Source organism: Corvus cornix, chromosome 18 (assembly GCF_000738735.6).
Source record: "Corvus cornix cornix isolate S_Up_H32 chromosome 18, ASM73873v5, whole genome shotgun sequence".
Lineage (NCBI taxonomy): Eukaryota > Metazoa > Chordata > Aves > Passeriformes > Corvidae > Corvus > Corvus cornix.
Window position 1 is genome coordinate 9933035 of NC_046347.1, and position 27487 is coordinate 9960521.

The 27487-nt window shown below is 50.3% G+C and overlaps 1 protein-coding gene across 2 annotated transcripts; it reads right to left on the minus strand.

The window, feature by feature from the left end:
• Positions 1-432: 432 nt before the first annotated feature.
• On the minus strand, positions 433-27257 carry LOC104696005 (regulator of G protein signaling 9). Of its 2 annotated transcripts, XM_010410074.4 has the most exons (17): positions 27068-27252; positions 21446-21542; positions 18836-18886; positions 18585-18691; positions 18063-18114; positions 16982-17040; positions 16513-16589; positions 15013-15094; positions 14613-14675; positions 8856-8885; positions 8180-8241; positions 5916-6029; positions 4917-5032; positions 4255-4342; positions 3610-3748; positions 2898-2983; positions 433-1582 (listed from the first exon to the last, which is right to left on the minus strand). In XM_010410074.4, exons 1-17 carry the CDS (start codon positions 27128-27130, stop codon positions 1411-1413), a joined length of 1458 nt encoding a protein of 485 aa, XP_010408376.1. In that variant the 5' UTR covers positions 27131-27252; the 3' UTR covers positions 433-1410. The 2 variants fall into 2 exon arrangements, with proteins under 2 accessions (XP_010408376.1, XP_019147849.1); XM_019292304.3 differs by lacking the exon at positions 433-1582 and having other exon boundaries at positions 2900-2986; positions 27068-27257.
• Positions 27258-27487: the final 230 nt, after the last annotated feature.

A 27487-nucleotide genomic window follows, 5' to 3' on the forward strand; every position in this document is an offset into this window, starting at 1 on the left:
CTTTTCCCAGAAGCTGCCCCATCCCTGGAAGTGTTCAAGGCCAGGCTGGATGGAGGTCTGAGCACCCTGGGACAGTGGAAGGTGTCCCTGCCCACGGCAGGGGGTGGAATGAGATGAGATTTAAGGTCCCTTCCAATCCAAACCATTCTGGGATTCTATGATCTCTCATTTCCTGTAAAATCCTACCAGTATTAAAAGGGGACGGACAATGTGAACTGGAGAGAGGCAGCTTCCCAGACCTCAGTGCTTCCACCCAGTTCCTCTGCTTCCCTTAAATTTAAACAAGCAAGGAAGCTTTTCTGCCCCTTCAGTTCCTTTTACTGGGATTTGCAGGAATCTTCACACTTCTGGTAATCACTGGCCTGGTCCAGGCATGCTGGGCTTTCCCAGCAAGGCCTGGAATCTCCCTGAGCTCTTTAGCACTAATGTAGTATTTTAGCTTGCCTCATTCTACGGAGCAAAAGAGACAGAGAAAATGAAAAAGAAAATACTACTTAAAGTTGAAATCAGCTCTTAACACCTCTACCCTGTTCTCCCTTGCCTCTGGGCTACAAGCCAGCGACAACTGCAGCTACCTCCTGTTAGGTTTTTAACAACAGAAAATAGATGAGCAGGAAAAAGACAAGACAAGAGGTGGGAAGGATTTGATAAAATCTCTCTTGGCCTTGTGCGGGCTCTGGCAAGGGGCAGCTCTGCACCTGCACACCCAGCTCAGGGCACCGGAGTCACAGGGAGAACGGAGCAGAGCTTCCTGCTGATCATCTCCAGCTTGCCAGGGGCAAATTCAGAAGGTCAGGTAACCTTCAGAAGTGCTCGTGCTACTGTTCCCACACGCAGCTCTTGTGCCCGTGGCCCCGCTGTGCTGGCTGGAGGTGCAGGGTGGGGGGTGTGCTCCTCCCAGGGGCTGCCAGATGCACCCCTTGGGAGGGTGCCCAGCCCCCGAGGGGATGGAGGCCAGCAGGGACACTCTGAGCTGAGTCACCTCGCCCTGCTGCTCGCGGGGTCAGCCCCCTCTGCTCCAAGGAAGGCTTGTCTGAACCCGAAGCTCTGGGGCAAAGCTTTCCCCTGCCTTGTGACACCTCCTCCCGGAGGAGCGGGATGCAGGGAGAGGCAGCCGGGCTCTGCAGCCTCCCGGGGGATGTCGGGGAGCAGAAGGCATCTCCCCTCCCAGGTGTGCGGGGAGGGGGCCGGGTGCTGCACCCCGAGCCTGGCACAGCAGCACTGTGCCAGCACTCCCTGCCTGGCGTGCTGGGAAGTGACATCTGCTCTCCAGAAGCCATGGCAACGCGCGGGAAGCTGGCTGAGGGCAGAGCCGGCCTGGGAAACCTAAAGCAGCACTGACACCTTCAGGAAGGGGAGACGAAGCTCAACACCAGCCTCGCCTTGTCTTTTCCCTGCGGGGCTCAGAGCCTACTTGGGAGGAGCTTCCTTCTGCAGCTGGTTCCTGCGATCCAGCTTGCTCATGACCTGCGTGATATCCACGGTGTTGGCGGCTTCTCTGGCTTTGGCCTCTTCCTCCTGCTGCCTCAGGATGATGGGGCTGGGGCTGGAGCGGAGGTGGCGGCGTCCGAACAAACCCGTGCTGGGCAGAGAGACAGGGGAAGGAGAGGGCAGTTAGTGAGGAGAAGGGCACCAAAACCTCCCCCTGGGGAAGGAGAGTTACCTAGGAGAACAAGCTCGGACACAGAGATGGCCAAAGGAGTGCAAAATGCTTTAAAGCAGGACTGGGTGACTCAGTGTCACACATGAGCTACGGAACTGCTGAAAGTGTCAAGGTGCTGCTCCTGAGAGACTCCAGGGCCCACCCACATCACTCCTGTTGTTGTGTTTGCACATAACTCACACTCAGTGTGAAGCCAAACAACTCCCATCCCTGGAATTTTCTCTAGTGCCCTCAGGAAGATCAAGACAGGGACGAGTATGGGTGTTTCTGGTGTCTGTGACGCCCCCAAAAAACACCCGCTACCTGCTTCAGCAAAGCCACTTCCCCAGCAGTGGAAACAGGTCCCACCTCTGGATGAGGCACCAGCTCTGGGTTAATGGGATGCTGAGGTTTGGAGGGATCCAGAACAAGCACTGACAAACACAAAGGCAGGATCACTGGGATCAACCAGCATCTGCTAGTGACCGTGTGATGTGTGGCTCACAGAAAACCTGACCAAACCCCAGGCCAGCCAGCAGCAGAGCTTTTTCCACTGACTTGAAACAGGCTTTAGATGAAACAACCAGTGTGAAAATCCACAATTCCTCTTTTCTTGCCTGCTAGGTTGATGAGTGGAAGAGGAACAGAGAAACAAACACCACCCAGTCTGACACTGCAGCTTTAGGAGCAGTTGCAGTTCAAATGGCCTGAATTTGCTGCATAACCTTCATCTTGCTGAGAAAAAGCCATTTCCAAGGCCATCCACCTTGTGCCAGCTGTCACTCACAAGGTGCTGCTTGTTCCCACATGCCTGCCACCTTCCCTCACACTGGGGGTGAGCAGCTTTGTCCAGGCAGAGCTGAGCAGATCCCATGGATTACCCTAAACCTTGGGTCTGTCTCTGCTCTGGCAGACAGTGTTTTGTGGGCAGGAGTTTTCCCATGCCCAGGACACAGCGCTCTCCTTCCAGGAGAAGAGCTATTAATTAATTCAACAATCACAGCCCTTCTCAACAGACCCAACAGAGAAGGCAGCTGAGCAATCAGCAACTCCATTCCGACTGTTCACAAGCCACTTGCAAAGGGCTCATGAATAAACAGCACCATCAGTTCCAAAACAAAGCATCTTCTCAGTGCAAAATTTTATTTAATTAAGAGAACATCTAAATCGTAGTAATTTTGCTGCAACTTGGACTTTTTCTACCCTTGCTACAACAAGAAAAACAAACCCCACAATTACAGCCAGTTTCACTTGCCTTTTTTTGACACCCTCTTGTGGCACAACAGCTTTGGCCAGCATTTCCTTGTATATTGGAGACTTTAAATAGCGGCCATAGGAGTCCTACTAGCAGAAAAAAGAGAAACTGGTAGTTATGGGCTGCAAACACCCTTATTAAAATCACCACCAAATACAGCTGCTCAGGAGCCAGGGAGGCTGGGAACTGGATAATCTCCCCCAGCAGCCCAAGGGACTTTGCATCTTTCAGGCAAATGTAGCTATTTAAACCAATATCCTTTCATCTTGCTGTAAAATTCCCAGGATTTTCCATCTCACAATAAAGCTTCACAGGTAAGACCCAGATCAAAAGATCTGAACGAAGCTCAGCCTGGGCCAGCAGGGTCTCAGAGTCACTGCAAGGTGAGGAGCTTGTATTCCAGCAGCCAAACTTTTCATCAATGGATGAAAATCAGTCCAGTTCTGCTGCTCTCAGTGCATGAGCTGGTGCCCAAGCTGGAATTGAAAAGCAGGACTTGCAGCAGCCACCTGACCCTCACCACCCTGGGGACAGGCTGCCTTAGAGGGAAGAAGCAGCAGCAAAATACAAATGCCTGAAGCAGCACTTGCTTAACTCAGCAAATTTGAGGGATTTTCCAACAAAGGCCCCTTGAAAGGGACAGCTGATAGCACACAAAGGAAAGGCCCAGAGGGCTGGAATCCCCCTCAGGCTCCGACAACAAATAACGAACCTTTTTCATCAGCATGTAAATGTGGGTCTGAGCAGCATCTAGAACATAACGATGAGGGTGCTCCAGGCCCTTGACTGTGATGCCCATTGTTTTGCCATCGATGTTAATCCAGCGCCTTGCTCCTGGAGCCAGGAAGAGCCTGCCAGGAGGAGGAATCAGCAGTGCCATTAGCAACTGAAGAATTCACACATTCCTGTCTATGCATGAAAGGAAAAGTCCCTTCAGCTCCCTGCTGCAATTTGCTGTCCTGATCTTGGGCAATCCATAGCCTCTTCATCAGAGATGTGCACTCACTTCCCCTTGCACATAATATAAGCCAAATTTTAGCTCACTGGAAGCAAAAAGCCTCTCCCTACTTTGCTTGTGGCAGCCTCAAGAACTTTGCTATTCCACACCGATATTTAAATTACATCCTAAGACTGAAGCGTAACAGAGAATAGAGGGGGAAAGTAAATATATTAAAAAACTCCATTTCTACTTCCATCTCCAAAAGCTCCTTTCCTACATGGGGACAAAAGACAGCCACATTCGGTAATAGCCTACATGGAAAAGTCTCAGGAATAAATCATTTGGAGAATGAAAACCTGTGGAAGGTGATGGGACTCATGCACAAAGAGTTTAAGAGTGGAAGATTTTCACACTCACTTGTAGATTTCTTCTGCTTTTTCTTTGACCTTGGATTGGTCTCCGTACTTGAGATCCTCACAGGCTTCCCAGAAACCCAGATTCTCTCCTGCATTACAAGGACATAATCAGCAGAGGGTGGGACTGAGGAAAACACAATCCCATTTATTAACTCCTGGATTTGTTTGGCACAGTTTGTTGGCCCCACACCAGTCTCTCCAATTCTTGAGTGACTGAAAGCAGAAAACAGCTTTCCCCTGTTCTCTGCCTGCTGACATCTCGAAGAACTTGTAAGCTCAGCCAGTTCCACCTTCTCTGGGAGCAGTCATAGAATTGTGGAATGCTTTGGGGTGGAAGGGACCTTAAAGCCCATCTCATCCCACCCCTGCCATGGGCAGGGACCTTCCACTATCCCAGGGTGCTCCAAGCCCCGTCCAACCTGGCCTTGGACACTTCCAGGGATCCAGGGGTAGCCACAGCTTCTCTGGGCATCCTGTGCCAGGGCCTTCCCACCCTCCCAGGAGAGAATTCCTTCCTAAAATGCAATCTAAACCCTCCCTGCCAATCCGGGCTGTACCGCGTGTCCCGTGCCACTAGATGGTACCGCCTGCCCTGGCTGCACAGCTCCAGCAGCCTGCACCTTGTGCCACTGTCACCTCAGCCCACGGACACTGCACACCCACCGCTGAACTCCTTCTTCAGGAAGAGTTGGAAGTTCTGGCGGCCTTTGGGGTCCCGGATCAGCTCGCTGAAGTTGAAGGCCCATCGCTCCACGCGCATCCTGGTGGGCACTTCCACCCTGCGCGAGTCAAAACAAACAGCAACGCCGGTTTCTCTAATTAGCAGATTAATTAAAACCAAAATGCCCTTTGCTGCAGTGCCAAGGGACTTCTCAGCATTCTCTTGTTTTCCAGAGTGGTGTAATGAGCTCCTGAAGTCAACCCACTAAGTAAGTTGTGATTAAACAACTCAGGCCACAGCGGGATGAGGATTTAACTGGGATTTATGCAGCTCTCACAGCGACAGGCCAGCCTTGCCCTGAGGTTTGACTCGGTCCCATCCTGGAGGAGGCACTGGTTGCTGCCCAGAGCTTTGCTTCTCATAAAGGCATTCAGTGCAGGCATCCCCTGGGGATGTCTAATGGGATACAATCAGTCTGTAACAGGATTGCTGCTCTCAGAACCACTAAGATGTTGGATGCTCCAAGCCCCAAGATGCCACGGTGTAATTAGCAAATCCTATCCAAAGGGAAAACCAAGGGAGGCCTCAGAGTGTGTGCCTCCAACCCAAAGCCTCTCCTAAGGAACCAGCCTGAGGGGTGAGCAAAGACCCAGGGGAGCAGCTGAACCCTGAACTGGTCCTATTCCATTCCTGTGCTAGTGGGCTTCACTCATCCAATGGGAGGATCAGACCCACTCAGCAGGGGCTGAGTGCACTCCCATCATCAGCTCAGGAATTTCTGTAATGTTAAGGAAGGCTCCACTTGAAGGAGACAGTGCTGGGAGTTCAGCATGGAGTATTCCCAAAGTTTCAAGGTGAGTTGGAAAGGGAACACTTCTCTGCTCATGATCAGAGATCAGAGATCAGATACCACAATGAAAATCAGTGGTTCCCTTTCCTGATTTCTATCAGTATAAAGGTCACTGTAAACCACAGGCTGGCAAAACAACACAAATACATACAGCTTTGCATTGAGATCCCAGAACTCAGGGTCATCTGATATCCAGGGGTTGCTGGGGAGACATCCAGACAGGATGGGATCGTTGGAGAGGAACTGCTCAGAGTACTTCACAACCCTGCAACAAATCCAAAATCAAAATATTCATTTGGAAGCCAGAATTACAGCCAGCCCCATTATAGCCAAGTAACAGACTACAGATGTCCTCAGAGGTGCAGGACTCTCAGCACAAGGATCTGGAACGTGGCCTCTGCCTTCCTAGGAAAATTGATTCATTAGCTCAGTTAATCTTTTCCATTTCCCAAACAGAAGTCTCCTGCTTGTCTTTCAAAGCAGTGAATTTGTCAGTTCAAATACAAGGAGATGCAAGACTCTCTTCCATCACCTCCTTTTGCCTTTTCATTTCAAGAAGTGGGACTAAGCCCCTGGGCAGTTCCTGTCTCCTTCTGCACCCAGCTGGCCAGGGCCTGATCCTGCATCATACTGGGGGGAAAGGGCCAGGGAAAGGAACACAAGGGTTGTGTTCACTCAGGTGGGTTCTCTGCAGCCTTCCCATGGGCCACGGGAGAACTCAGGGAGCTCTGTGAGAGTGAGGGATTACTGAGGGCTCATCCCAGCTTCTCCTTTCCTCCATCACTTACCACAGGGCTCATTCCTCTGTGAGTGGCTCTGAGGGCTTGGCACAAAGCAGAACTGTCTCTCTCCCAGCAGGAACCAGACAAACACTTCTCCTACCTTCTAACTTGGCCAGACTTCTAATTACAACTGATTTCACTAATGTCCTGGAATTTTAGCTCCCGCCTCCCTTTTTCATTCTTGAAAAAAAATCCTCTGGTTTCTGCATTTAAAATTCCTTCCAGGCCAAAGTGCTTTCATGTGCTCAGAGCTGGGGGTGCAGTGTCCAGGGGCCCATTGCTAACAGGCACCTTGGCACAGACCCTGCAGTTATACAATGCTCCTGAACAGAGCAAAGCACAGGCAGGACTGGCACACAGCTGCTCCATCCTACCTTCCCACTGGGAATGCCAAGGCATCCAGCATCTGCATCAGGCACTCCAGTCCATATATTCTGATCAAGCAAATCCAAACCTGTCAGCTCAGGTAGCACTGCTGTGTGCTCTGGAAGTGCTTTGCAGCTTCTCCTAAATCACTGCAATGCTCTGAAGCATGCACGCTGCCCAGCCGCTGCTCATATCCTCATTAATAATTTGATTTGGACCTGACTGTGCAGCTGACATGGAGTTCCCAAGTTCCTGAGGGTTTTTGATCTAGGTGATAGGCATTATCCCACCAGAACTAATGAGTGAAAAGCCCCACTGCCAAACAGTTAAACACCACAAAATTCCTGGGAAGTAGCCAGGTGTCCCCAGCTCCAGCTCACAGTTTGGAGAACAGAGGCAGGAGAGTTTTAAGTGACCTGGGAGTCAGTGACAGACAAAACGAGCAGAGCTGCTGGTGCCCTGCAAGTTGTGGCTCTCAGAAGACTCTCTCTTCCACCCATCTCATTCATTAAGACTGTCTTCTCTAAGGAACTGGCCTGAGCACCTTGTTTATCTCAGACGTGACAGGAATCTCTGGTGGCAATGACAGTGTAAACCAGGCAGGTGCTCTGGGTTGCACCTCAAGGTGCCTGGTCAGCACAGCAGGTTCCAGGCAGAAATGCCTCTGGCAAACACACCAATGCCTAATGCCAGGGCTGGATGCTTCATCAAGGATCTGATCAGGAAACACTCCCACTGGGAAGGGGAACTGCTAATTAATTGCTTGGATGTTCATGGAGAGGCTGTTCCCCTTTGTAATACAGAAAAACCAGACAGTGAGCATCACCATGGGGCAGGGACACTCACGGGGGTGAATCCAGCCCAAGGTGGGGACCAGTGAGGGGGGGGTCAGTCTGTCCTGCTGGCTGCTCATCTTGAAGGACAGACACACTGCTGGATCCTCTCCAGGCTGCAGGGCTGTGCCCAGGCATCACAGCCTGGCCCAGAGCAGTGTCAGCATCTCCTGATTTCAGAGGGAATCTCAACCCAGAGGCTGGTGCTGCTCTGCAGGAAAGCTCCCAGGGAGCCTCTTCATCCTGCCTGGGACTCTGATCCCTCCTCAGCCCCGTGCCTCCTGGCCCAGACAACACAGCCCAGACAGCACTGGGCCACCACATGGATTCCTTGGCTGAGTCACCAGCTGCCAGAGCAGACGGCTTCATCAGCTCATTAGGAGATAAGCACTGAAGACTAATTAATGTGTGGACAGAAGGAAATCAGGACTTACCCTCCAAGAGAGACAGAAGATTTCACTCTGGTCTTCAGGATGGCCTGCTGATAGTACATGATCTGAGGGGGATCAGACACAGCCATGGTTAGGAGCACAGAGATTTGAAGATTAGCCCTAGCTGGAGCTCAAACAGGTTCTCTCCCAGGTAGTGAGGCTAACTACAGCAGGGACTGCTTCTTCCCTAATTACTGGATGTCCAAGGAACCAGAGAACCCCTGAACTGTCTCAGTGAAATGTCTGTTTTCACTGAGCTTACTGCAAACATCAGAAGTGCACTTTGCAATGTGCGAGTAATTAAAAAGCACTCCCCATGTTATATAGAAATTGAATAATAGCTACCATCCTCAGCACCTACAAATGCTCTGGATGATTTAGCATGTAATTATCATTGATTCTTGGCTGTCTCTGCACTGGCGCCACTGCGATTTCCCCACCACTAATTCTGATCTATTGGATTTCAGCCCTGGTGTCTGTCCTTGCCTGAGCCTTCCTGTCACTGGGAGAGCTGCTGGCTGCCTGCAGTGGGAGGGAGTGTCCTGAAATTACATTGATAAAAGCTCCATGGGGCAGGGACTCTGCTTTTCAGAGCCCTCTGCACAGAGGGCTTTGAGCCACACTGGTGTAGGCAACTCATACAGGATGAACACCCAGAAGTGAGGGCAGCCCTACTTACCTCTCTCCTAAAAAATTCCATAGTATTTTTCTGTAAAATAAAAAAAAAAGAATCATTAAATTGGGATGGGTGCTTACACTTGCTTTTTTTCTTTAAGACATGGAAACACCGTTGCAGGGCTGCCGTTGTGCAGTGCTCTCCAATTAATTCTGATTACAATTAAAATCAAACACAGCAGCTGAGCTAATCAGGGTATCATCAAAGCTAAGAGCATCCCCACACAGTAAATTGTTCCATTAGCTGTATTTACTGTTTAGCATTGCTTCTCCCATCACAGGCTGCCTGTATGCCTTCAATTAAGGGGTTATTCTAATGGAGCTAAAATAGATTCATTTACGAGACACAGATTAGATCATTCAATATTAGCTAAAGGAGACAGGAACCAACACATTGCAAAGTATAAACACCACAATTAAAAGCCTCAGAAGCAGTGTCTGCTGTGCAAAGGGTGTTTACGTTGTGATTTGAATAACTCAGACTATGTTACATGTCATCCACAAATGAGCAGGCAATTGAAGGCAAGAAATTAACTGCAGGGTGTTTATTCACACAGCTTCCTTTGAAGCACAGTTACTTTGTGTGGAATAAACTGGAGAAGGGAGAAGGAAAGACAGGCTAAGTCGGGGATGCTCCCAGCAAGCTTTTAAAGGCTCAGGCAGGGTTCCAGTTCCTCAGCTCCTGTTTCAGTCAAGACCTGCATCCCAAAATTATTCTATCAAATGAACCCTGTGGCAGGCAGGGGTCTGCAGAGTGCCTTGGTGAAGTGCAGTTTGTGAGGGATGAGGGATGAAGCATCTGGTACTGAATGCCACAGGCAGCTCTGCTCTCCCCTCACCTCCCCAGAGACCCTGAACCCCGAGCTGCCCCAATTTGGGAAAGACAAGATGCTCTCCCAGGGTTGCTTTGTGAGGAGACCATTGTGGGGTCAGTGATCTTCTTCTGCACTTTAACCATCGTCACCAGTCCTGCTCAGGAGGGAGAAACTCTTCCCTACATGGCAGGAAAGCAAGCACATTTTGCTGACACTTGGTTTTGAGAGGCCCACTCACCATTTCAGCAGCAGGAGCCAGACACGCAGCAGATGAGCCCAATCCCTGCAGCACCACCCCAGAGCCAGCCCTGACCCTGACCCAGACACAGCCTGGCCAGCGGGGCACCAAAAAAACCCATCACAGTGATACTGTGAGGGGAGGAAGGTGTTCCTGCTGCAAATACCACGACCAGCTCTGAGTGGGCACAGACAACTCAGCAGGGACAAACAGGGCAACAAAAAGCAGCAGTGATGCTGTGCTGGCCCTCTGAGTGAGAGGGGGAAAGGACTGACACATCAAGGGAGAGGAAAAGCTCTAGGACAGCAGGATCATTGCTCACAGGGCTGTACAACCTCCCCTGCTGATTCACGAGCTCCTGGGACACTCTCATAAATGATGGAGGAACTGGGGAACAGCTTTTCACCCTTTTCTGCTCTCAGGTGCACTCCTGATTCCAGGCCACCTTCCAAGCAGACACCATTCCTTCCCCTCACTTCTGCAGTGTCATTGTTTCAGGCAGACTGCAGAAATGGAAGGGAAAAAGAAATCACCTGCTTGCACAGAGAAATTTATTGTATTTACTGTCCCAAAGTGTCCTGTTTAGAGACCTGTGTTTCTGCTCCAGGCCAGCTGCCTCCTGCACAACAGGAGCTCACTGTCTCCTTGGGGAATCTGAGATATAAACCAGGCCTGATCAGATTTACAAGTGCCAGCTGAAGGGTTCCATTTGATGGAACTCGAGTGTGGCTAGAGCGTTGATTTCAACACATTAAAATCATTAGATGGTTTTTAAAAAACCCTGTTTTCTTCCACTTTTTTGTCAAGTGGGGCCTCAGACAGGCCTGGTGCAGTGGGGAAGGAGAAGTGGGTGCTGGCACAGTGGCTTGAAGGCAGCTCATGTGGCAAGAAAGTGGTTTTATCTTCTAGAGGGGTCTGAGAGGATGGCAGCACACCACACACACGAGACAAACAGCTGTGGGAAAGAGAAAAAGAACACAGTGAGTTAAATGTAATATAGAGACAGAAGGGTATCAATTAAAATGCCATCACAACAGAAGAAATTGTATGTGGGTGAAGAAAAATCCACAAACAAGGGAAGATTTTATTTTTTTAAGTACACCCCACACCAAGGATCCCCTCCTGCCACCGTCTGTGTGGGGGTCAGTGTGGTGGGTGGCTGGTGCTGGAAAATCAAGGGGGTTTTGCTGGGGTGCTCCAGGTGGGGAGGGGATTTACCAAGGCTCCCCCAGAAAAGGGGCTGAGCATCTCTGAGCAGTGGCACACACTGAACTGCAGCCAAATCCAAGGGGAGCCCACTGCTGAACACCCTGGGAGGCTGCAGGTGCTGGCTGTGCTCAGCCCCTTCCAGTTCCCCAATCAGCAGTAACTGGGAGGAATCTCAGCTATTTCACCCCAGAGCTGCTCATAATTTCATTTCCCTTTCTCCCACAGTGCTCCTACAACCGGTTCCCAGTTCACTGCTGCTACAAGTGGCCCCGAGCACTCTCCATGTCCCACTGACCACTGCCAGCTGTGCCCACCACGCCACCCACCCTTACCCCCACTGCTGACTGCAGCAGTGCCAGAGTGCCCTGCACCACCCACCCACTCTGCCTCGTCTGGAAGGAAATCACATTCGGAACAAAAGAGTCATTTCTCATAATGAGATTAATTTTGCAATGCCCTTAACGAGTGACTTATCGCAATTACTGCGGATCAGCTCCCCAGCCCTGCGGACTTCAAATCAAGATGGCAATTAGTGAAAGGCCTCAGTCTGTCTCAGGCGAGTGCCAAGAGCTGTTCCACATCCTCTGACAGCCCCGAGACATCCCGTGGCACTGGGACACCCTGCCTGGCCTGGTCACACCCCACTGCCACAGGCTGTGAGCTCCCTGGGCACAGGGGCTGCAGAGCCCAGCTGGGAGCCAGCCAGGACCTGCTCCAGAGCCTGTTTGGAGCTGATCCACATGGCTGAGGCCACCAGCTCCTGCAAGAGCTGGGGCATCTGCTAATTCCCAGCTACCTGTTTGCTCCTCTGCTCAGTGAGAGACTTCCTGACCACACTGGGGAGATGATGGTCATGGTGTTTTTGCCTGCCTGGCCACTGTTCCCTGTTTACAGAGCTCATAAACATCTGGAAACAGCTTTGGATGGATGCCTGGATGGAGCTGGATGGAGCTGCAAGGTTGTACAAAGCTTGTCTGGGACCAGGACACTGCAGATCCCTCACTCTGCCCTGAGTGCTCCATGCAGAGCTCAGCAGGCTGTGAGGCTGATCCCAGGAATCCTGTGCAGGGAACTGGCCACTGAGCATGGGGCAGAGCCAGCTCCCTCCAGAGCTCCGGGCAAGGAAGATCCACCTCTCCAACCCTGCAAAGTGCACCCCAGCACACACCCAGCTGCCTTTGCACACCCCAGCACCCCTGCTCGGTGCAGACCCAGCCTTTTCCCACACTCAGCCAGCTGAGAGCCTGCAGAGACAAATCCTGACTCTGGGATTAGATCATCTCAACCCTTATCTCCACTGTGCTGGTGCATCCAGCCCAGCAGCTGGAAACCAAATCTGCCACAGTCCATGCCCCCAGTTTTGCTCAAATGGCCATTTTCCCCCTGTCTTGTTTATCTGCCCCCGACCCTGTGCTTTCCAAACTTGTGATGATGCAGCAGAACTTTATCAGGCAAACTGACAGGGACTCATGAAATTAAAGGCCAGCAATGACTCGTTGATCAGTGGCTAATTTGCTACGTACAACAAATCAGGGCATTTCATTCAGCAGCCCCTGAATCCAGCACAGTGATTTTTGGGGGAGCTAAAGCACCTTTCAGAAAGACTCTGGTTCCAGGAGGCTGTGCAGGTACCTGCAGGCACTCAGTGGTGATTCTCAAGCAGTGAGGCTTGATGAGAGCCCGAGACCCGGGTAACAAAAGGCTAAAGCATCCCTTAATTAGCTGTTTAATGGGTGGCTGCTTCTGCCTGGCTCCCCCTGCCCATCCACAACCCCTAACTCTTTATAACCACGAGGGATGCCCATGGGTCAGTAATAAAAGTCCCCTTCAAAGGAGTTTGAGCATCTGTTTATCCCCGGAGGACTCTATCTGGGAGAAAGAGAGCAGCCCACCAAAGGGTCTGAGCAAGAGGAGAAGAGATGTTCCTGCTAATGTCAGCTTCAAAGAAATCAGAAATTAAGTACTTTATTTCCTTTCTCAACTGCCAAGATAAAAAACTCCATTGACCAACAAAGTGAAGGTGGATTGAGCAGGAACAGGGACACAAATCAGTCTGGCCCATCCTTTCCGCTCACCAAAGGCTGCTGAGCCACAGGTGTTTGTGAGAGCAGCCTGCAGAGGACACAAACAAAGCTGCTCGTCCAAAGGCAGCTCCATGTGGGCTTTGGCTGTCTCATGTATTCCCAAACACTCCTTCAAAAGCAAAAGGAGGAGCAAGGAGAACCTCCCCTCTTCAGCTCAGCCTCCAGAGAGGAGGCACAGCTCAGAGACCAGCTCAAAGGAGAAGGGCACGGAAGTCACCCCAAAGCTGGTGTCCTTTGGAGCCTCCCCTGGTGGGGGGGGACTGACCGTGTCTCTTATGGCCAGGGTGGAACTGGGCAGAGAACCTTCCTCCAGCTCCCTTCCCCTGTGCTACCAGGCAGCTGGCAGATGAATACAGCTTTTCAGACCATTTGCAAACCTAAAATCTCCTCCATGTCAGCTGTAAAACTGTGGGCGTGAAGTTGGCTTACTCCTCTTTCTATCCCTCTCCCTTTCTACTACTTCTTTACTCTTAAAAAGGAAAAAAAAAAAGGGCTTTCAGCAGCTGCTACTTACAGCAAGAAAAAAATAAAATACACCCCAACCCTACACTTTGCTCCTTTTCAGTCTCTATAGCAACAGAGTACAGCTGGCCAAAGCAATTATCCTGCTCTGGCTGCTGAGATGTTTAAAGGCTGTTAAAAAACTCGAAGTTGTGGGAATACTGTGAGTGTGATGGCAGTAACATTTGCATTTAATTGCTGAGAGATGATTTGACTTTGCTTCCAAATGAACACTGTTAAGTGCACAAAGACAGGATCATCTCAGAGAGATGATGGAGAAAGGGAACAGCAGCTCCAGCTCCTCATGCACTGACTGGATCTCTGTGATTGTAGACCCTGAACCAGTTTACCCAGTTACAGCCCTCATGGTCTTAGTTCACTGATTCTGTTTCTTTATGGTCTACAATATGCATTTTTTTGGCAACATTTTGTGTCTCCTACCCACCACACCAACTCCTTCATCTTCTTACCACACATTAATTACCCCTTGGGAGGTATTCTGTCATGTTATTTTAAAGCTGCATCTTTCCACTGACCCTTTACACCCCTCAACCCCACACAGTTCTTTCAACACTAACAAAAAGGCAGCAACGAGCACCTGGAGATAGAGGATTCCTTAAGTCAGTTTCACCAGCAAAGAAAACATGTCCTGCAGCCAAGCACTCACACTAACTGGTGTGGCAAGAAAGCTGACAAAGTATTTCCAAGCCAGAAGAAGCTGCCAGAGCCTATTTTGAGGGCCTCACCTCCCTGGTGAGAGAGCTTCAACCTCTGGCCTGTTCAGCTGTTAGAGCAGAGCTGACACACTCAGCCTGCACTGCCCAAAAAATTGCAGTCCCAGGGATGTTGTCTGGGTCCTCCCAAACAAACTCAGTAGGTGTGGAAAGAAACCAACCCTATCTCACCTGGTTTACCTTGTTTTCATTGGGATCTGTGACACGGTCTAATCCATACTCGAGGACGTCCACCATGCCCGGCTGTGGTGAACAGGAAACATCAAAGCTTTGTAACTCATTTGGTTTAAAGTCTGTGGATCACACAGACGCACTCCCACTGCTGGCAGCTCCCAGCTGACTCCCAGAAGCTCTGACTCCCAGACTTGGGAATACCCCGCTTTGAGCACAGGTGGACCTCCCTCCCTTGGACCTTTGAGAGCAACCAAGGAAGGGTGGTGAGGACTCAGGGCAGGCCTGGGCTGACCCTTCCCTGGCACACAGCCCAGAGGCATGCCCTTTCCACATGGGAACTTGTCCCAGGTGGCTGCAGGGAGGGTGCCACGAAGCCACTGAAGTCACCCTGTCACCCTCTACTCACGGGAGTTCTGTTCACAAGCCAGTAGGCTCTCTCCTGGCAGTCCAGGGTGTACCTGTCCTCCTTCTTCCGCTCCTTCCCTGCCCTGCAAAGCCAAGAACAGGGGAATTCATGAATTTTGCCCTCCTAAAATCAGTGGGATGAGAAGCAGGGCACACTCCAGCCTCCCGTGCCCCGTGGGTCCCGGCCTGACTGCACAGTGCTCTGATGCTGCCTCCTGACCACATCCTGCCCAGGCTAATTCTGGGCTGCAGATCATCTTCACATGGCCACACGTGACTCTGGCTTTTGAGAAATCATCATCTTCCTGAGCTGAGCTGGGAGCAGACACATCCTCTTTTGATAAGGCACACAGCCCTCTGGTAGCTTTCTGCTGACTTGCCCTCAGTCCTGCTGCTTCACGTTTATCCCTCTCCTATGTCCCCGGGCAGAATCCAAGGACTGCCACTCAGAGATACATCCTGGACATGTCTCATCCCTGTCTCACAGTAAAGCAGGGCCATTTCTCAGAGAAAATACTTGGAAATGGTTCCAAGGAGTGTTCCCAGGCACTAAAACCCAAATCACCTCCACAATTAAACAGAAGAGGCACTAGCATGGTTTGGGCTTGGACCAACTAATTCTTTCCCAGAAAAGTCCTGAGCACAATTTGGGACTTAGCACGGGGAAGGGAGCATTCCCAACAGGCTGTTTGCATGTGGCCTCGCTGCTGTGGTTAGCAGGGTGGATGCTCTGCACCAGTCTGCCCCAGCAGCACCATCAAACGGCCTCAGACAAATTTAATCTACTGGTTCAGACACAGGCTTGGTATCTAACTTTGAAACTGCATTTGGCATCTCTTAGCCCAAGTCTGACCTCAATTTACAAGAACAACAGTCTCGTGTTTAATGAGACAGTTATCTGATGAGCTGTATTCTGAGGACTTGGCTGCCATCCCAGGGAAGACAGAGAGGCTGCTGAGCAGCAGAGGCACTGCCTCCCATGCCAGGAGGTAAAAGAAGGTAACAGGAGTCCACAGAAGTAGGAAAGATCTCTAAAGGAGTATTCTCATCTCATGTTCACCAACTTCCCTGGGAATTTGAAGGCTTCAGCTCCTAAAATCAAGTCATTTTAGCTGGGTATCTAAGTATGCACTTCACAGTTTGCTCCAGAGGTCCCTGCTAGGAACATTTACTGCTTCTTGACTCAGACCACTCCATTCAGCTGAGAGATGTGCAAGTAACTCCTGACCCAGACCAACAACAGGCCCTAAGTCCAGTGCCTGATCCACAAATACTAATGGAGAACACTGAGCTGAATGAAGTTGTCTCTAATGAGGGCTTGCAGCATCAGAACCCAGCTTCTTCACAGAACCACATCAAGTGTAAAATCTAAACCTCCCCTCCAAGCCATTTTAGAGCTGCAGTTGTTTCTAATGTGTGATTTAACTGTGTACTAAGACAGCCAAGCTCTGCTTCTCACACCCTCCCAGTGATGCAAACAAGGGAATGCAAGTCAACTCACTTATACTGCTCCTTGGCCTGCATAATAACAAAATCCCACTTGTAGTTTATTTTTTGATTGAGCATGTTGTAATGTTCCTGGAATAAAAATAAAAAAGCAGTTAGTGTGAAAATTCTGACCAGGGCACTCCCAAGCTGGGGTTTTCTTGACTCTCCATAGTTCAACGAGGCCAGGCTGGCGACTGAGCCAAGAAATCTGGATTGTTCTGAACGTAATTACAAGAATTGCAACAGTTCAAAAATACCATTGCAAGGAGAGCAATTACCCCTGCTAAAATTATAATTGACTTCCCAGCAGTTTTCTGTACTGGTCGTTTTTTCATTTGCAGGATGTTGGCTTTTGATACTGCTGGAGTAACACCTTGCAATTGAAGAGGTGATTTTTTGCTGTGCTCCACTCATTAGCAACAAAGGGCTAAAGTTGTAGAAAATGAGGGTCTTGTAATGGAACAAGTGCAGTGTGTCCTCACCTTTTCATATTCTTCCAAAATCCCTTTCCTTTTAATGTTCTTCTTTGCTAGATAAATTGCTGTGGAGGTAGAAGCAAATTAGCAGTCAGTTATACTTAGACAACAAGTCCAAGAATAATTATAAATTTACCCACATGACAAACACAGGAGCCTTTGTCTGCTACAATGTCTTCCCAGGCATGAGCTCCAAGCTCACAACAGCTCAGTGAAGAAAAAAGAACTTGGTGCTTTTGGTGTGTCACTGATGCCCAGGCTGGGAGCAGCCAGGCAGAACAGGCAGTGTGTGGCTTCTGCCAGCAGCCACCCTTCCCTCGGGAACTCAGCCAGGCTTTCACAGCTCAAGGGACACCGGACCAAACCTTTCAGAGGCGTTGAGGCTCCTCAGAGTTTGACCTCCAAGTTTTCTGAGCACAGGCCAGTGTTTTTTGCTCAAGCTCTAATAAAATCATTCCAATCTAAAATGCGCTTTTCTATTTCCTCAGAAGATCTACAGCACAACGCAGATAAAAGCCACAGAGGACAACCTGGGCATGGACAAATCAGTCTGTGAACTGCACAGCCCACAGGAGCAAAGCCAGCTGATCAGCCCAAGTTTCATGTCCAGCTCTACAACAAAAAGCATCAGAAAGCCAACAAGAGATTTACATGGAAAAAGCCATCAGGAGATATTGGAAGTCACTGTGCTTTCTATAAAGAAAGAACCATCTCTGAATGCAGGGCTTGATCCAAATCTCCAGGAAGACAGCCTTGGGCTCAGATCCAGGAACACACTTAACTACTCAGGGAAATCTAATCTTCTGTTTAAAGTCTTCCCTCCCCAACAAAGTAATTCAGATGTGTTCCTGTGTAATGGATCTTGGTGGAACATAAGAGCTTAAGCACTTTCCCTCATCAAGGCCACCACAAGATGGTCACACCCTCAGTTCACCATTACTGAGAATTATTCACAAAATAGCATGAAAAAAAATGCCAGGGCTGGTCATTGCAAGTGGAGACACAGCACAAGAACATGAGGAGCAGGCGTGGTGCAGGACTGTGTGACAAATCCACACCCCTGGACGTGTGCAGGGCCACCACTCACCATAGTCTGTGTCATCAGCAGCCCAGCTCTGCACTGGCCAGAAATAGGGGGTCTGCAAGGAAAGGAGCCTCTTGTTAGTGCACGAAGGCCCTGAACTCATGAACTCCTCATTCCAAGTACCAGTGAAGGTATCCTGATTTCCCACAGAGTGGAAACAGTCCAACCACAAACCTCGACAACATCCCGTTATTACTGTACTTTTTGTATATTCATTATTCAGTGCCCCCACATCGTTCTATTTCCAACCAGCAACTCCATTTGCTGCTTTAAGACCTGGAAGAGAACACTCCTTTGGAAGAAAGCACAGCTATTTTTAAGTTGAACAGGTACACCAATTTCATTGAAGTAACTATCACAGTTTCCCTGTAAATTGCAATCTGAGTCCTCTCTGTGCAGACTTCCCTGAGTCTTCTCCTTCCTCCCACACAGCTACACAGCTCCTGGGAACTGCCCCAGCTGCCTGTTTTTAATAAAAACTAGTGCTGAACTCCCTCACAACAGCTTAGAGGAGCTGCAACTCACTTGAAACCTGTAGAGGCTGCCATCTGCCTTAAGGGTGAGGTTCTTTGGCTCCTGAAGAGGGTAGATATATCCATATTTGACAAACAGGTCTCCCAGGTGGAATGCCTCTGAAAATGGAGAATGCAGATGTTGGCTACACACAAACACTTCACTGAAATTAAAAGTGATGCAAGGGAGAATTCAACTAAAAGGTTTTGCCTCTGGAGATCCCAGAAAGCTGACAAAGCCTCAATTCTTACATTTTCACCCACCTTCCGCAGTGATCTGCAAGCGCTGAAGAATCCACTGCATTATATCATTACCTGCAAAGCAAAGAAAAGGTCAGGTATTGCAATCAGAAATGTGCCCACATTCATGGGTGGAAACAAGACCTCTCCAGTCCTCACCCCTCACTGTGCTCAGGATCCCATCAAGGATCAGCCCCCTTCTTTGCAAATGTACTTTCAAATGCCCCAGGCAAGGAGGCACAGATAAAATGCACTGCTGGGCTCCCACTGGCCATGCTGGCATCCCCCAAGGCATCCAGACCTGGGAGAGGGAGCCTGAGGCAGGCAATGACCTTGGGATGGCACAGAGAGAGTGTGCACCAGCTCACATGGCCTGAGCAACACCTAAACCCTCAGCAGTGGCTTAGAAAGGGCTTAAGGAATGCAACACCTTTCACACCCAGGGAAGGGACGTTTTGCTCCACCTTGCCTTGAAGGATTCACTGCAAAGAACCTCCAGATTCACAGAGCACAGTCCTGTCTCCATTTTGTAGAAGACCAGTGACTGGTCCTCTGAGAGTCCTTTAATGGACAGAAGGGATGTCCAAATCTCAGATCCAAGCTGCAGTGGTTACAGGATTTATCAAAGGGAAACAAGATTTCTGCATGCACACACATTTTATCTCTCCCAGTTCTTTTGTTGGACTGTGAGCAGTTGTAGCCATAGGCAGCATAAACCTCCAGCAGTTTTAGTTTTACATTCTGGGGGGCAAATTTCATGAACCTCCTTCCATTTAAAGAGGGCAAAAATGCACTTGTTCCCTGAACAATTACTGGCCTTTCCCTCCAAACCTCCCCTAGGACTGCGGAGTGAGGTGTTGACCTTTCTTGACATTGCAGTGATGACTTAACTTTCTAATAGGGGCTCAGAGCTCTTATCCTACTGCCTGCTTCCTGAAATAGATGAAATTAAAGGATTATCTCATCACTCATTTCTAGACAGCTCCCTCTGTAAGCACTTTCCCCCAAAGGTGCACATTGAACATTAAGGTTTATTTGTGAGCCATTTTACTGACTTTCACTGAATTTAACTAGTTAGCTTCCTGCACAGGCAGAGCCAGGCTCTCTCCAAAGCATCTGTGTCCCGTTCTCCAATACCTTCACCACACCCTCATCAAACATGAATCAGTCTCTTTTGCAACACCCAGAAGCCAATCAGTATCCATGCAGCACTAAAAATATCAATTTAGAGAGGGATGACCAGCACGCAGGGGGAGTGGAAGTCACTTGCCTCTCAGAGGTGGACTAGAATTTATGACTTGTGCAAGAGGGAACTTGCAGCAATTCTAGTTAAGGAACCAGAGTAAAGCAGACAGCATGCAATGAGGGTGAGTGCCAACACCTCAGACACCCATGGACTTTTAGGAAGTGGGATTTTACATTGGGCAGACATCAAGAGAAGTTCTCGTTCCCCTGCACTTCATCTGCGTGGGGCGTCATCTTCAGCACAGGGAATCTCCTCTTTGTGCTGCCTTAACTATTCCCTGTCCACTCTGGGAGGCAAGACCAGCTCCTTTGTACAGGCAAAGCGTCCACACAGCTCAGCTGCATAATAGCTGTGTAAGCCAGGATGTGGTTTGCACTGCAGTGTATGGAGGGTGATGCTGAGAACAGGCTTCAGATGCGTCCACGTTCTCCTGACCCTTTCACTGACTGGCTCTTCCCATGGGCAAGTGACTTCAGTGCCTCTAAAGCTTCATTTTTTAAAAAAATCGGGGCAAACAACACACTGGGCCTACGAGGCTTTGCAAACACAGTGGGGAAAGTCTCTTGACTTGCCTGGAGCAAACTCATTGGTTTCAGCGAGAGTTTTTGTTCAGAATTTCAAAGTGCTGAAGAAAGAGCGAAGCAGGAGGAGGAAACTTGTGTGTGGAGTATGTGTGAATATTTATAGCAGAGGATTCCTCACAAGAGCTTTTGTGGAGGCTTGGAGAACAGGGAAGCAGAGGTACTGATAGTGCCTGGTGAAAGGAGTAACAGGCACAAGGAGGCTGTGATAAGAGCTGCCTGTAACACTGTACATGACACAGCACAGCTCCCGTCTGCTGCTCCTTCAGCCTCCTTGAAGGAGGAGAAGCTGTCATTTACAGGCAGAGAAGTGGGTTGAATATTTTGTTCTTTTCCTGCCTACTCAAGAGGAATTATTACTAGCAGTAAACGTTAAAAGGGAGACTAATTGTTCATTGCTCATTTCTGAAGTACCATCTTTCAGTCTGCCTCCAGGCTGCTTGTTTTAATTGGATTTTAATATTTATCTTTATTTGTGATCCAGCCTCCCTGGGAGTATGAGAGGTCTGGAGGCTGCAGCATGTCCTCACCTCTGTACTAAGACAAGGCAAGGTCACTTGAGTTAACCCCCATGAGACAGCTGAAAGTGCCTGAGGATCAACCTTTGTGTCTGATTCAAAGAGTAGGAATGAAATGAGACACGAGTGAGAATGAGATAAAGGGAGCAGGTACATTTCAAATGATGTACAGCAGATATTTATTGGGAATAGAGCTCCAGCATGCAGCCAGGCACTGGCAGCCCTGGGGTCCACACGAAGCTTTTCTCTGCTGAACTTGGCCCAGTCTTTCCCTCAGGGAAGCTCTTACCTGTCACAGCATGGGGGATGTTGGTGATCATCACCGTCTGCGTCTGTGTCTTGACTCCCGTGTCTGGGTTCTGCATCTCCATCATGAGTGTTTCAATCTGCAAAGCAGGGGATGGGATGGGACAGGATGGACGTCAGGAGTGAGCCCCAGGAGCACCGCAACTCCAGGCAACATTCCAGAGGGGTGGGCACTGGTGTGCCCCAGGAATGGATGCAGTGGCTGCAGCCCTCTCTGAACCTCCCCTTGGCACCAGAGGTGCCACCTCCAGCCCATGGCAGCTCACACTGACTTGCAGGGTCACTGCCACCGAACACACACATACACAGAGCCAGGGCTAGCACAGGAGGGACAGGATGAAACCCCTCCATGAGAGCTGAGCTAAGGGAAAATGAATAAATAAAATCTCTGCTACCCATAAAGGTTCTTCTCTGGCTCAGTGGGCTGTTTGCTGGGGCACTTAGAAAGAAAAATGGGGAGGGAATAAAATCTGTGCTTCTGTTAGGAGGGGCACAAGGAGGTGTGTGAGGGGCTCTCTGACCACTGCTGTGTACGGCTGCACTCGCCCACCCAGGGTCTCAGCCCATGGCCAGCAAAGCTCAGCCCCTCCAAGGATGGGGCAGAGACATCCTTCTATCCAGCAGCATCTCCAGCCTGGGATTCCTCAGGGATCCTGGTGACTCATTTTTAACAAAGGATGAGTCTCACTCTCAGGGACAGAGTTCTTTTATTTCTAGTTCCCATTTATCTTTATTTTTTTAAAAATATGAAGACTTGCAAAGGTATTTTCCTCCTCTTTTTTTGGCTTCCTACCAGCACCATTCCAAAAGCACAAAGCGTCTGCTTTCACTTGGGATCTGTGCTCAGATGGATGGAGTTGGGGCACACTCCTCCTCTCCTCGTTTTTGGTTATCTGAGTGCCATGAGAGCTTTGGGGAAGATGCTCTTCTTTTTGTCTTCTGCTTCCAGTGATAAATCAAAACTGGTCGAACAGGACCAATTCGGTCTCTCCACACACTTGTTTAGGGTGAGGCTGCAGCTTTTTAACTGAGAATAGAGGATTTAACAGAGTGTGACTTGATGACACCACGCATAATGAAGGGTATTGTCTTCACAGGCACCACAGTGACTTTGGTCCCAAGTCTTGCCAAGTGCTGTGAGGATTTAAGCTGTAGTGACAGGATACACTCTGGGCTTGTCAGTAAAACTGGATTTTCTACTGCTTTTAAAGGCAGTGACAAATTAATGCTAAAATGGAGAAGCCTGGTAAAATATAACATAAATATTTGTATAAGTACTTATAAAATATTTTAAAGGGGCTAAACCAGCCCCAAAGTGATGGAATACGATGACATTTTTTATATCTTTTAAGTGAACCCGCAATTTCAGCCTCAGAAAGTTCAAGGCTGTGTGAGATGAGCTGAGGCAAGATGGTCCAGCAGGCAGGGCACTCATTTAGGAAACTGTGATTCCAAGCAAACCCAGCTATCTTGGGAAGTCACTCTCTGTAACTGCACAGTCCCTTCACAGAGAACAGAGATACTGGGGGCAAACACAGCCCTGCTCATCGCCCATGTTCCAGCGACCACCTGGCAGATCCCACCAGGCTCAGCCAGAAGACTTGTTCCAGGCAGGCAGCACAGCATATCCTGCTCCAGCACGGGGCTGTGCTCTCCAGGTGGGCTCAAGAGACAGATCTTCAACAAGCTGAGAGCAGGGAACTGGCTCAGAAGCTCCCCCAGCCCCCCCGGCACAGCATGGTCCCTTCCTTTAACCAGCAACTCTTCAACTCTTGTCATGTTCATGCTCTGCCACACTCCCTCTTGTCACCGGAGAAATGACAAATATATTAAAAAGCAAGGAGCTGCTCTTGGAGGGTGCCTGCTGCTCTGGCTGCAAACCGTCCACCTTGCTGATCAAAACTCAGCCTTTCTCTGTCTCTTCTCCCAAGGCAACACTGGATTACAAGGATCAGGAGTTGCTATCAGCACCAGCCTGCAAGAGGGCGGCCAGGAGGGCTGCTTCGGACACAGCAGGAACACTTCTTTGCTTTGCTAAGGGCCCTAGTACATTTTGTCATGCTTTCAGCCAGGAAAGAGATGTCTGGTTTGAATTTTGCAGAGCCAGAAGCCACTTCCTGACACTGGTTGATGGGTGGAGATGCACACAGAGGTAAATATCAGGACTGCCAAAGGAGCCAGGCTCTGGGGCGAGCTCACCTCACGCACAGAGACACCACAAGGCACGAACCCCATGGAGATTTCCCTTCATATCAGCTGGAATCTCTGCCTGGAGGTGAACTCACCCTGAAAGCCATTCAGGAGACAACAGGAAAACCGTCTGTCCCCATCTGATTGCACAAAGTCAGAGTTCACTGAGTGCAAAGCAGAATTCTAACTCCCGTAAAGTAAGAAAAACCATCACAAGCTCCAGGTACTGAGACTCAGAAATGCAACAGCAAAACACTGCCAAGGTGAGGAGATCAGCCCTTCCCAGCATCAACCCAGACAGAGGCACCTTTCCCTCAGACATAAGAAAGATCAATTTTCCCAGCAGGAATTTCCAGTTCCCAGCTGAGTGTACACTCCTGGTGCTATAATTAAACATCTGCTGCTTTCTCCATCGTGAGTATTTGCCTGGTTCTAGCCCCCCTCACTGCCTGCTGCTGTTTGCAAGGATCAGCCCTACCTGCTCTGATTTCCAAGGTAACAGTACAGTCCTTCTCCCAACTCAAGCCTCTGAAGGCTCACTCAATTGTTTTCTAGGTCTACAGCTACCAATCTTGCTTTGCACATTGATGGATGATCAGAAAAAAGAAGAAATGAAAAAAATCCATTGTTAACATTAACCACCTAAAACTTCCTGCTTTTTCTTAATTAAAGCTGAGGGGAAGTGGCATGTTCCCACTGTGATCCCTCAGCTAAAGGAAGTAAATCTGTGAGTGGGGAGAGCAGGGCTGTAGCTGGCTCTTCCCAGTCTGGAGGGGATTTTTTCCAAGGAAAGATGCAGCACTGGCATCTCCCAGCCTGGAACAGGGAGAGGGAGGATGGGATGAGGCTGAGCTTGGCCTAAGGCTCAACTTCAGCCATATCCAGGACCTCATTTAAACAGAGAGCAGGAGTCTGCTGGATTCCAGCAAAAACACAATTCGGGTGCTCACACACCTTGGGAAATGCCCAGGAAGATGAGGGCCAGCAGCTGCTGGAAAGTCTAAACCTGGAGAAGCAAAGCCAGGCTGGAAAAGCCCCCAGCCATGCTGCAGACCCTGGGATGGTCCCTCCCTGGTTGCTGCACAGCTTGGGAGAAGCCACCAGGGACCAGAGTGAGGAGGAGGCAGAAGAAGAAGGCATCCATCAGCCCTACCCACAGGGTGTGAGTCATGGTGCAGCTCGTGTAGCACAGCAAGGAAAAATACCCAGCCCAGCAGCTCCGGAGAGCACAGCCCAGCTCTGCCAGCTGATGCCCAGCAGACCCAGATGTGGCTGCTGGAGCAGGCACAAGCACCAAGAGCTTGAGATCATTCAAGCTCTCGCAGCATCCAGCCAAGTGCATCCAGCCAAAATGCATTTCAGAGGCTTGCTCGCTATCCCAACAGACTTTTGGGTCATTCTTCTTCCAGCCAAGATGGTTTAGAAGGGGAGGAAAAACAGAATAAAACAACCTAAGTGCTAGCATGATGAGCAGGTGTTACAGGGCCTTGGGGGTCTCTGATCCCCTCATAGTTCAGCCTCAAAGACCAAGCTCCACATCCAGCCCAAGTCATTCAGAGCAGCCTCACAGCAAGAACAGGGCACTGCCCGGCACCCCTACAGCAACCCCCTGTCCTCTCCCCGTGTCCCAGGGCAGGATTGCTGCTGTGGTCACCAGCTTCGTGCTGGAGAGGCAGCACAGGGAGGTGCACAGCAGCTGCAAAGGCACACGGGGCTCCCAGGCTGAGAGCACGGCAGGAATCCCTCCCTGCAGCTGGAGCAGCTCAGGCACAGCGTGTGTCAGCTGGTGGCAAAGCGTGAGCACAGGCTTAAGCAATTAACAAAGCTTCTTTCTAGGATTTTAGCTCCTCATGGGTCTAAGCCTGTAAGGTGCTTGCAGGGTGCGTGCTGAGCATCCTCAGCTCCTGCCATGGGGAACCAGTAAAGATGCTTGGTGTTTCCAGGCAGCTCTGAGGACGTGGCTGTCTGCACACAGACCATGCTGCCATGGAACAGCCAAGGCTCCAAAGACGGCTTCTCTGAGGTCTGGAAAAAACAGAGCAGGAATGAAAGCAGAGACGAGAGCCAAAGGCTTTCGCTGACCACCGGGAGCTTCCTTCCCTTCCTACTACTAACAGGTCTTAGACTTGCAAAGCACTGGAAGTGCTCAGCCCCCCTGGCTGCTCACAGTGTGAGTGGTGCACACTCTGTAACAGCGATTCGCTGTGTTTTGACTGATCTTCCCACCTGAGGAACTCGGAGCACTTTGCAGAGACTGCTGCACTCCCACGGAGCAGCTGAAGCACAGCTGCTGGCGTTTGTTTTCTCAAAGCTTCTCCTCTGCACCCCCGCAAGCAACTCCACCGAGTATTACTCAGTACAGAATTTGGCCCAGAGATTTCCCTTGGCAGGGCTCCCCAGCCAAATTTACCCTGCAAGACACAGCACCAAAGAAAATACCCTCTTTACTTCCTCTGGTGTAGTAAGTACAGTGCACATACTGCCAGGCTCATATCTTAGCATTGAATATCCTCAAATTCCCCTCTGTTTACCCCTGGAATCATCCTTAGGTTGTGGGCGTTGAGGAAAGCTAACTACAATTTGAACAGCAACTCGCTGGCTGTACTTGTCACTGCAAATTCAGTTAATTCCATTCAACAGGATAAGCCACACTCAGGAGAGGTGGGTGGAAGAAAAGCTAGCTTAACACTCTGCTTTTTAAAATCCGCAGATACCAGCTACACTACAACTGGCTATGCTTTGAATGAATGCAACAGAAAAAGCCCACCAAGTGCTGTACAAAATTACACATTACACACAAAAGTGTGGGCATACGTCATCCCACTCCTTCTACTGCTTCACTCTGTCACAAATATGCTCATTTCTGAAAAACTGGAAGGAGGCAGAGAGCAGACAGTTGGCTGTAATACACCCTCTGAATGTGGACATCAGCTGAAAGCACTGGGAAAACACATACTGGACCAACTGGGCCAGAGCTACACTGAGTGGCCTGGAACTGCAGATGATGGGTTTTTCCCTGGGAAAGGACGAAGCTTTGAGGGACTTTGAAGAAAAATAATGGGAGATGGAGAAAACGTGTCAGGAGAACCATTCAGCTGAGGCTAAGCTACAAAACATAAACAACATTACAGTTCTATTTTCTCCACCACTTCAGCACACGCTGCCCCCCGGAGCCAGCTGGGATCCACGGCGCTCTGCAACAGGTCAGGGCCCCAAACTCCCGGGGAGGGGCTGTCACCCCTCGGACGCCACACGCCCAGAGATGTCCCGGGGAGCCGTGGCCGAGCAGGATGCTATGTACACATATCACCCGAAACACTACCAGCGCTGCCCTGAGCATCGCATTGCCCGGCCCGGACGCGGCGCTGGTGTGCCCATAATGGTGTGGCCGTCCCCGGCGCTGCTGAGCCCTCACCTTTTTCAGGAAGGCCATCCGCGGGCGGTAGCGCTGGCCCTGATCGAGCCGTGTGACGGTCATGGCGGCGGTGCGGGGCGGTGCGGTGCGGTGCGGTGCGGTGCGGTGCGGAGCGGAGCGGAGCGGAGCGGAGCGGAGCGGTGCGCGGTAACAGCGGAGCGCGGCAGCAAAGCAGCCCCGGCCGTGCGCACCTGGCTGCGGACACTGACACCCGCCGGGGGCGGCGCCACCGCTGCGCGCCGCAGCCAATCAGCACCCGCCGCCCCGCGCTTATTTGCATGAAGGCGCTGGGCCGCCGCCTGGGGGCCCTCGAGGGAGCGTGCGGAGGGGCTGGAATGGCGTGGACTGGAGCTGGATGGACTGGAGCTGGATGGACTGGAGCTGGATGGACTGGAGCTGGACTAGACTAGAATGGAATAG

What these genes read in the sequence shown, in the direction of transcription:
- LOC104696005 (XM_010410074.4), bottom strand. Translation starts at nt 27,130, where the DNA reads ATGACCGTCACACGGCTCGATCAGGGCCAGCGCTACCGCCCGCGGATG. An exon ending in TGCTGATGACACAGACTATG is followed by an intron (nt 17,041 to 18,062) that starts GTGAGTGGTGGC and finishes CTACCTCCACAG; the next exon opens with CAATTTATCTAGCAAAGAAG. An exon ending in TGGAATTTTTTAGGAGAGAG is followed by an intron (nt 8,242 to 8,855) that starts GTAAGTAGGGCT and finishes GATCCCCCTCAG; the next exon opens with ATCATGTACTATCAGCAGGC.